We start from the raw sequence: 9,668 nt of genomic DNA on the forward strand, positions 1-9,668 counted from the left end.
TACATGTTTGAAAAAATATTAGAAAACAATATTTGCATTCTTTATCAATCAAAATATTTATATTCAATTTATACTATAATAAATATTACATATCTATGTACATATTCTTAAAATAAATATTCAATATTTCAACAAATAAATAATATGTGAGTATATTAATGTAACTTTACTTTCAGTAAAGCAATAAATTAAAAAGTATATTACATATTAAAACACTTAAATACTTTGCAATTAAACACTATAAAGTTTATAACTCTGGTTGCATTATTCTTGCTTGACGATCTTCATTCTTTATATGTTTTTTTAATAAATCCATAACTTCGTTATCGAATTCAGGTGGAGTTGGCTTTGCACCTGTAGCCCAATAAAATATGTCCCAATCATTTGATGGCAAATTTATGAGACGATCATATAATTGTAATTGTTCACCATTAAAACCAGATAAATACTTCTTAGCAAATGTACTTAAAAGAAGACCATTTTCTAACATGCCACGTTTTCGAGATTGATACACTAACCTGTAAGAAATAAAGTATTTTGTAATTACAGTTTTATGTTAATCAGTATTTTCGTTATTACCTAGCTCTTTTAATATCTATATTCTCTTCATTACGTTCAATATATGGTGGTATGTTCGGTTCATGACTTAACGGATGAATTATATCTTGTAATTCATCTTTACATCTTGCACAACTTGTTGAAACACTTCTTACCAAGTGTACAGGTTTAACCTTAAATTATGTATTGTTACGATATTAATCGGTTAATTTAATAATATTAGTATAATTATTATTTAATATGCTTTATACATATATATTATCACTTACTACTGATATAATAGATTTTACCAAAATATTCATTCCCGTTACTTAATTTCTTACGTTTAAGAAGCAAAATTGGAGGAGACAATTTTATAATACTAGGATCAACCAGTCTGATTATATATAACTATTTATATTAGTTATATTGTTATTAGATATTTGTTAATATTCGTTTATTTGCTAACTTCTATTACGTATTTTAGGTTGATATTTTGTTTGTGTTCATAAATTACAAATGATTTTGTTCTATTATAACTTACTGAGTGTCATCATAATAGACTTGTTACTTCAAAATTGGTTCAAACATAACCTTAATTGTTTAGTGCTACTTCTACTAATCGTATTTACTTTAATCAATCACTCATAAATAAAATAGATAAATGTACATAATGAAAACAATAACAAAATAATATTTCTTTGATAAACAAATTTTTATTATTTATGTAATTAACGTATATTTTATTACTACTTTGAAATATATGTTTATGTATTTTTTTATATCGATATTTATTTATGTAATTGGTGACAAAATTTTTGTGGTTGTTGATTACATTGATCATTTTTTATTTATACTGAATACAAATTGGTTTTAAATAATAATCATGTATAAGGGAATAAACAGAAGTAATAATTCAGAAACTGAAAATGCAAATTTTTCCATATCTTTACCAGCTATTGATTCAATTCTTTCTATGGATGATACAATACTAAACAGTATTGAAAATGATAACAAAAATGATAGAGTATTTTCTGTTGATCTAAATATTCATGAAAAGACTCTAAATAGTTTTACGCATGAATGGAGTGTGCATGATATATTTGAAATACACAAAAACTCTGAAAAATCACCACCTACTGTTAATAGTGAAGGAGATCAACAGATAAAAATTGCAGAAAATGATGCCCTATCTATACCTTACAATGTACAGAATGAGAAAAATAATTCATGGCAAGATGAAACATTCATGAATGAAGTATTTGCACAATTAGATTCTTCTAATGAAAAAAATGTTGGCTTGGAATGCCCCTCTCAGGTTATTTATTTTTTAACAATAGTACCTTTTACATATTTCTTTGGAATAATTACTATTTGTTATATATTTATTATTACAATAGATATCTGCTATAAAAAATAAGATTTGTTTTTTTTAATTACATTTTACTTTTCATTTTTTGTATTTTTAAAATAGGCTTTTACTAAAAAATTTGAAAAGTACACAGAAGAAATAGGCCTCACACAAAGTATAAATTCAATGCATTTGCCAACAAAAAAGGAACAAAATATGAATTTATTAAAAAGACACATGATTGGTTACAACAATGGTACTCCAAATAAAATATATTGTTCAGAGGACAAAAAAATAAATGAATGCAATGTAAACACTCATTATCCAATTTCAACAAAACATTGTACATTTTATGGTTTGCCAGATATGGTAAAGAACCTCTTTTTACAAATTAGGGGTATTGACAAACTCTATAGTACGTATTTTATTTATCAAAATTAATATAATCCATTATTAATATTGAAAAGTCTCATTTCTTTTTTGTATTTTCAATAATTATTCAATTTACTCAGAATGGCAGGACGAGTGTTTAAAACTAGATGCAGTAAAAAATAGGAAGAATTTAATTTATGCTCTTCCAACAAGTGGAGGTAAAACGTTAGTTGCAGAAATATTAATGTTGAGAGAAATTATATGTAATAAAAGAAACGCAATATTTATACTGCCATTTGTTTCTATAGTACAAGAAAAAGTAGGTACTAATATCATTAAATGTGATAAAATGAAACATTCTACAAATAAAATTCCTGTAATAATTAGTTTCTGAAAGATATATCTTTATTCATAATACACAGGTTCAATCAATGGCACCATTTGCATTAGAATTAGGTTTTCTAATTGAGGAGTACGCAGGATCAAGAGGAACTTACCCACCAAAAAAGCGTCATAAAAAGAAAAGTATATACATGTGTACTATAGAGAAGGCATTAGGTTTAATAAACAGTTTAATAGAAGAAAATCGTTTCAATGAAGTAAGTAAAAAAATATAGAGAGAAATAATATTTAAATCTAATAATTAAAATGGATTACACTATAATACTGTTACTGCAAATTGTTTTAGATTGGTATTATAGTGATAGATGAATTACATCTACTTGGTGAAAGTGGAGGAAGAGGTGCTACATTAGAAGTTCTTTTGACAAAAACATTGTATGTTAATGGTAAGAAAATCTTAAAAATATTGCATAAATTTGTTGGTATAAACTTTTTATACATATTATTAACTGCTATTTTAGAAAATATTCACATTGTTGGCATGAGCGCAACAATAGGCAACTTACAGGAAATATCAGAATTTTTAAACGCGGATTTATATACTGGAAATTTTCGGCCCGTTGAAATTAAGGAGTATGTCAAATGTGATGATAATATTTGGTTGATTGATCTGAAAACGGAAGAATTATTAACAGATTTGAAGAAAATTAATTATCGTGTAAGTTCCTGTATTTGATTAAATTTTATATAATTATGAAGTATTTGATAGTTGCCTTTTAATTCCTTGATTGTTCAACTAGTATTCAAGTAATGCAGCAATCATAGATCCAGATAGAATCGGAGGTTTAGTAATGGATGTTGTCCCCAGAGACTCATGTCTTATATTCTGTTCAAGTCGTCAAAATTGTGAAAATGTTGCTTTATTATTGACTAAAGTTTTATTCAAGTGAGATATATTTTTTCTGAAAATTATCTGCTTTGGAATAATTCTATATTTGATGGTTATTTATGTGCATAATATTCTTAGATCATTGGAAAAATATAAACAAAATGAAAAACAAAATTTATTGAATGCACTTCAAACAGAAGAAGGCCATTGTCCTATTTTATGCAAAACTATAAAATTTGGAGTAGCTTATCATCATTCTGGTCTTACAATAGAGGAAAGACGATTATTGGAAGATGCTTTTAGAGCAGGAACTCTTTGTGTAATATGTTCTACATCAACATTAGCAGCTGGAGTAAACTTACCAGCAAGAAGGGTACTGTACTTATTATGCAATCTTTGTAGTGTGGTTAATAAATTATTTCTTCTCATAATGAAAAATATAACAGGTCATATTGAGATGTCCATACATTGGTACACAGTTTTTGAATTTGAGTAGATACAAACAAATGGTAGGAAGAGCTGGTCGTGCTGGCATGGGAAATATTGGAGAAAGTATACTTATTTGTAAAAATAAGGAATTACCAAAAGTAATAATAAGAATCATTCTAGAATATAATATCATATAAGTAAAAATGTAATTATTGTTTATTAATATTTATTATACAGGTGAAAGATCTCTTAATATCTAAAATGGACGATTCTTTAAGTACATTACATGTGAACAAAGACAGGGGCATAAATAACTTAATTTTGAGTGCTACATTGTTTTCTATAGCAACAACTAGATCTGAATTACATAAAATAGCAAAAAGGACATTACTTAATATTCAACAGAAACGTTTAAATGTAAGTGTTAAACAAATTACGGACGAAACAATAATTGAACTGTTAAAAAGTGGTGTATTGAAAGTAAAGAAAAATGAAAATAGTTTGGATGTGTTCAAACCAAATTTGAGTGTTCGTATTCCATCGCAAGATATATGTTCCATTGATAAAGATACAGTAATAAAAGGGAAAAAGAGGATAGCACTTACAAGTGAAACTCAATTAGAACTTTGTAATCTAGGACGTGCAGCTATGAAGGGTAGAATTAATTTCTTTAGTGTGCAACTTAACAAAACACAGTTTTAGTTATAATTAGTATGAATTTGTTTTTACATTGTAGGTAACATCAATATGCAATGTGCATATATGTTATATCAGGATTTAAAGAAAGCACAGGAGCATTTAATTCTTGTAGATTATTTGCATTTGTTATACATTGTTACTCCATATGACATAATAGCTCAAGTAAAACCAATTGGATCAGTCTATTATGATGTGGTAACTTTATATTATAGCATTGATTTAAATTTATTTTTTAATACCACTTATTTAATATTTGCAAAATATATTTAGGTAACTAACTTATCAGAAACACAAATGAAAACAGCAAGACTGCTTGGCATAAATGAAGTAACCGTGACAAAAATACGCAATGGTTTAGTACCTAAGGCAAGTGTATAAATTTTTGCTTACTTGTATTAAATTTATTTCTAAATGTGTTATTTTATATGTAACAGGATGTAGAATCAAGAGTAGTTCATAGATTTTACATAACATTAATATTGTATGATTTGTGGACACAGCATGCAGTTTACACAATAGCAGATAAGTATCAAGTAAACAGAGGTATTATACAAAATCTTTTGTCCGCTGTATCATCTTTCGCATTTTCTGTGGTTCGATTTTGCCAGGTTAGTTAATAAATATATTATTTTTATCTCGTAATATTTTGTAAAATTTTATAATTATTATAGGAATTAGATGAATTCTGGGCATTCAGCGATTTGTTAAGTACATTTAGTAAACGATTATCTTACTGTTGTCCTTTAGAGTTAGAAGCATTGATGGAGTTGCCACTAGTGAAGATTGTAAGAAATTTTTTTCACCATGTTTATTACATAGAATAAAAAGGCTTAATAAATTTAAATTATAATTATGCTTCATGCATTAGGGCAGAGCGCGCCAATTGTACAATGCAGGTTATAAAACAGTATCGTGTATAGCCAAACTAAAACCAATGGATTTACAAGGGAACTTACCATATTTAAGTGAAAAGGCCGCGATACAAATTATTGAAGCTGCTAACGTAATTATTTTCTAAATTATATAATAGTATTTTTAATCTTAATATTATTATTTTTAGTTTAATTTTTGTTACATTTTACAGTTGCTAATATTGGAAAAATTAGAAAATCTAAAAGATGAAGCAGAAGATGTCCTAAATGGTATAGATATACATACTTTAAGAGGACTTAAAACCCTTTGATTTTTTAAGGAAAGATTTGTATAATATGAAAATGTTGACTATAAATTTCCTAATTGTGTATACATACTTTCAAATTTATCCAAATAAATTGACTCATTTTATTTTCTAAGTATGATTACAAAATTCATTTAGTTTATTAATTAAATTAAATTTATTTTCTATTGTTACATATTTATTGCAACTTGTGCCAAACAGACCAATGTGTCTTAAGAATAGCACATTGTTTAAGCAAGCACATACAGTAAGTTTCCAAAGTGTATTTGATGTCATTGTAAGAAAATGCAATATCAAAACATTATGGAACAATATTTATATTTATATTATAACTATAGTTATTTTATAAAATACAATATATATGAAAAAAATAATAATTTTATTAAAACAGACATTTTCATAGTATTAATCAAATATTCAAAAATTTCGTGATCTTTATCTTTTTTTATACATACATGGTTTTAAGATAATAGGAGCTAATTTATTTTTCTTACAACTTATATCTTTTTCCTTTTTGAAATCTAAAAAGTAAAACAAATTATGGGACAAATCTTTCCAAGTATTTTTGAAACCATAATCACTTAATACTTTTATAAAATCTTCTACTTGCTCAAATCGACTTTCGACTTCAGCTATTTTTAAAATACCACTGAAAACAAAGTTTGTAAATATATTATCTTATTATAATAATAGAAAAATTGTATTAACACTTCAGCTTAATATTAGCATTTATGAATACTTACTCTTTCTTAAGAACTCTATTTGCTTCTATAATGTAATCTTTAAGATTAGTTCCCATAAGAGATAAACAAAACACAACAACTTGTACTCCATTTGTTAATAAAGGAGTGTGTGCAATATCACAAACAGTTACATTTTCGTTCAAAGAAACAAAGTCAAAAGAATGCACTTTATGGGTAACAGAAGCAGCAAGATTAGCTTCTCCACACCCAAAGTCAGCAATAATGTATTCTTTTGGTCTATAATATGAAATAAATAGTTAGTAATTTGTTCAAGTGTTCAAAAATGAATTGATATCATAGTAAATTTTATATTAACATTTTTTTAATCGATGATATTATAATGTTGAGAGGATTGATGGGCCATTGTGCAACTTGTTGTCTATATCCCTCATGGTAGGCCTTGAATGCAACTGGGTCATTTTTGAAGTACTGTTTAGATTCAAAACTTTCACTATTGTACAAAGTTTCGTTTAAATACCTAAATCTAGATGCTTTTAATTTAACCATCATCCTTTCTCTCAATGATAGTGGTTTTGCATTATTCTTTTCTCTTTTCACTTCTTTCTGTTTTACAACAAGCATTTCTTCTAACCGTTTAATATCAAAATTATATTTTGTAACTATATTAGGATTGCTCTCTTCTTGAGAAAGAGTCAAAAGCTGTTTTTTCTTTTTTTGTTTCATTTTTTTTTGTAACACTGGATTCAATTTTGCCACTTCACTTTCCGCTTCTTGCTCTTTTTTCTTTTTATGTTTTATGTTTTTACCATTTTGAACTTTACTTAGATTAAACGATCGAGGGCTGTTCTTTCCTTTCATGGAATTTTTATGTATGTTAATCCTTTTGTTAAATTGATCAGGGATTGGATCTACACAATGTTTCTTTTGTTTATGTTGTTTGTCGTCATTATATTCGTGTTGGTTCGTCTTATTTTTACTTTGAAATTTTGTTTTCTTAATTTCAACCTTATTTTTGATATCTACTACCTGTACAATGTTAGAATCAACAAAATTGGCAAATGTACCACTTCTTCCATCTTTACGTAATTGTCTCAATTTCTTTTTAAGCTTTTGTGTATTTCTCTTAAGTTTACTATTAAGAATTAAATTTGTATCTTTAGCGATAATCGATTTATATTTATTTTCCTTATATTCTTTCCGTTTTCTTTTCTGAAATAATTATATTACTTAGGTTACTTAAGTTGAATATAAAATTTGCGAAATTATATATTTAATTTTAGACATTTTATAATTTGGACCTAGATGCGTAAGAATGAGTGATAGATATAACAATATTATATAGTTGTATACTTTACCTCGAAAACATTTCTATCAGTATTCTTTGCATTGGAAGCATACTTTTCAAGTTTTTTACACATTGTTTTTGTAAGCAGTAATAAATTATGGTAAAAAATTCCCTTAATCTTTATTTCACGTGGTCTACATCACTTCTATACTAACATTCGTAAATAAATAACATTACAAAGAGTTTAATACTAATGTTTTAAATTTCATCGATAGATGACGCTTAATGTAGACATCTAGCGGAGTATAAATAGAACCACAGACAAAATGTAAAATAGATGTTTCATCTTACGGAATCTAGAGTTAAAAATGAAATGTAGATTAACTAATATTAACAATTCTAATTGGAATACAATTCTAGTACTATTAAATATAGAGATTAAAACTATATATAATATATTTTGTTAGTAACCAGTATCATAGATGCGATACAGTATAAATTTTGAGAAATGGAAATGTTGATCTTTGTTTAAAAATAGTGTTTAAAAATAGTTGTTTAAAAATAACAATTAGACAATGATATAGTAATGTTTCTAATTTGAATTAAATACGGAAATGTTCTTATTTGGGAATTATTCATATCATATAGAGGAGAAGTTGGATATTTTCCGATTGCGATAACTACAATCGATACACAATGATGAAAATATCGATAATATTGTTCATATATTGAATATATGTTATTGAATATTTGATCATTTTCTATACTGTTCAAGTTTCATGTTCAATTATAAATCTTCCCTGATATTAACTTTTACTGTATGACTGGTTTATGTTATTTATCTTGTTGATTCAAAATAAGAAATATGTAGTCGGTATACTTAGTTGTAACTTTTACCGTACTTAGCGCTATAATCTTATTCCTTTCTAAATCGATAACGTAGGGTGTGACACTGAAATTAATGCGACAGAAAGTTTTATCGTATATTCGATTTATCCTATACCTATACCTCCTCGTCTATAATAGAATTGTGAATATTTTCTGAAGCTGTTCCTTTCGCACTTACCGTTAATAGTGCTAATAGTGCTAATTTGTGTCATTCTATTCCGAATCGATAACGTAGGATGTAATACCGAAATGGTAAAAGAACATTCGTATTCCCAAATACTATATCTTGTCTGTGATTGTGATCTTTTCATAACATTTCTTTCGAACTTCTTATTTTTTATTTTTTTATCGAATAGAATATATAGAAATAAAAGAAATGTGAATTTTAATTTAAAAAAAGGGGTTTCTAACTCTACAAAATGAGGCTTCCACGACATCAGGAGATATGTAATACAGATTTTTACGCATAAGCAATGCAATTTTTTTAAAAACGATGACAAATGTATCAAAATTATTTATTTGCCATATTTGAAAAATATTATATTAAGTTTAGTGAAGAACGATGTGCATAAATTTAAACAATGTCCGTTTTCTCACACCATCGAGAGATTTTATTTAAAATTACTCGAAGGCAAACATATATATTATATGATAATCGATCGTTACTTTTTGTCAATTACAATATGTTAAGCAAAATATGCCATTGCGAGTAAAAAAATGTCGATGTCCTTGAAATACCAAAAATCTGATTGACCATAGAAAAAGTCATTGATTAAATAATATTTGTCCTTTGGAAACAATCTACATTCTTACTATCATTCTAGTATTTTTAAACACAGCAGTGTATTCTATACAATTTCGTTCAATTATTCGTACCGTAACGATACGTTTAGAAAACTTTATTCGTTAAATCCATTCAAAGCTATCGATCCCAGAAAATATTGTAACGATAAGTCGCATTCACTTTCACAGTTCGACGAGACAATAGATGGACC

General features: G+C 26.5%; 3 protein-coding genes across 4 annotated transcripts; 1 reads left to right on the forward strand and 2 right to left on the reverse strand.

Annotated features, from left to right (window-relative positions):
- Window positions 1-37: 37 nt before the first annotated feature.
- Window positions 38-1,075, reverse strand: LOC143152940 (succinate dehydrogenase assembly factor 2, mitochondrial). Its single transcript, XM_076323592.1, has 3 exons — window positions 828-1,075; window positions 580-731; window positions 38-518 (listed from the first exon to the last, which is right to left on the reverse strand). Exons 1-3 carry the CDS (start codon window positions 858-860, stop codon window positions 248-250), a joined length of 456 nt encoding a protein of 151 aa, XP_076179707.1. The 5' UTR covers window positions 861-1,075; the 3' UTR covers window positions 38-247.
- A 323-nt stretch (window positions 1,076-1,398) lies between these two features.
- On the forward strand, window positions 1,399-6,134 carry Mus301 (mutagen-sensitive 301). 2 transcript variants are annotated; one of them, XR_012993675.1, is made up of 16 exons: window positions 1,399-1,855; window positions 2,012-2,303; window positions 2,401-2,579; window positions 2,683-2,859; window positions 2,949-3,048; window positions 3,124-3,320; window positions 3,403-3,548; window positions 3,630-3,864; window positions 3,938-4,078; window positions 4,158-4,575; window positions 4,657-4,814; window positions 4,890-4,985; window positions 5,054-5,227; window positions 5,291-5,404; window positions 5,493-5,622; window positions 5,704-5,845. XR_012993675.1 is itself a non-coding variant. In XM_076323580.1 (16 exons), the coding sequence occupies exons 1-16, from the start codon at window positions 1,424-1,426 to the stop codon at window positions 5,800-5,802; spliced, it is 3,093 nt and encodes a 1,030-aa protein (XP_076179695.1). In that variant the 5' UTR covers window positions 1,399-1,423; the 3' UTR covers window positions 5,803-6,134. The 2 variants fall into 2 exon arrangements, 1 of the variants encoding a protein (XP_076179695.1); XM_076323580.1 differs by having other exon boundaries at window positions 5,488-5,622; window positions 5,704-6,134.
- On the reverse strand, window positions 5,872-8,014 carry LOC143152935 (uncharacterized). The gene is made up of 4 exons (XM_076323581.1): window positions 7,856-8,014; window positions 6,856-7,709; window positions 6,540-6,776; window positions 5,872-6,445 (listed from the first exon to the last, which is right to left on the reverse strand). Exons 1-4 carry the CDS (start codon window positions 7,916-7,918, stop codon window positions 6,232-6,234), a joined length of 1,368 nt encoding a protein of 455 aa, XP_076179696.1. The 5' UTR covers window positions 7,919-8,014; the 3' UTR covers window positions 5,872-6,231.
- Between the last annotated feature and the right edge of the window lie 1,654 nt (window positions 8,015-9,668).

Source organism: Ptiloglossa arizonensis, chromosome 11, assembly GCF_051014685.1.
Source record: "Ptiloglossa arizonensis isolate GNS036 chromosome 11, iyPtiAriz1_principal, whole genome shotgun sequence".
In the NCBI taxonomy this organism is placed as follows: domain Eukaryota; kingdom Metazoa; phylum Arthropoda; class Insecta; order Hymenoptera; family Colletidae; genus Ptiloglossa; species Ptiloglossa arizonensis.

What these genes read in the sequence shown, in the direction of transcription:
- LOC143152940 (XM_076323592.1), bottom strand. Translation starts at nt 860, where the DNA reads ATGAATATTTTGGTAAAATCTATTATATCAGTA. An exon ending in TAAAATCTATTATATCAGTA is followed by an intron (nt 732 to 827) that starts GTAAGTGATAAT and finishes ACATAATTTAAG; the next exon opens with GTTAAACCTGTACACTTGGT. An exon ending in ATAGATATTAAAAGAGCTAG is followed by an intron (nt 519 to 579) that starts GTAATAACGAAA and finishes TATTTCTTACAG; the next exon opens with GTTAGTGTATCAATCTCGAA.
- Mus301 (XM_076323580.1), top strand. Translation starts at nt 1,424, where the DNA reads ATGTATAAGGGAATAAACAGAAGTAATAATTCAGAAACTGAAAATGCA. An exon ending in TTTCTATAGTACAAGAAAAA is followed by an intron (nt 2,580 to 2,682) that starts GTAGGTACTAAT and finishes CATAATACACAG; the next exon opens with GTTCAATCAATGGCACCATT. An exon ending in AGGACGTGCAGCTATGAAGG is followed by an intron (nt 4,576 to 4,656) that starts GTAGAATTAATT and finishes TTTACATTGTAG; the next exon opens with GTAACATCAATATGCAATGT.
- LOC143152935 (XM_076323581.1), bottom strand. Translation starts at nt 7,918, where the DNA reads ATGTGTAAAAAACTTGAAAAGTATGCTTCCAATGCAAAGAATACTGAT. An exon ending in CTGATAGAAATGTTTTCGAG is followed by an intron (nt 7,710 to 7,855) that starts GTAAAGTATACA and finishes TAATTATTTCAG; the next exon opens with AAAAGAAAACGGAAAGAATA. An exon ending in AATAGAGTTCTTAAGAAAGA is followed by an intron (nt 6,446 to 6,539) that starts GTAAGTATTCAT and finishes CTTTGTTTTCAG; the next exon opens with TGGTATTTTAAAAATAGCTG.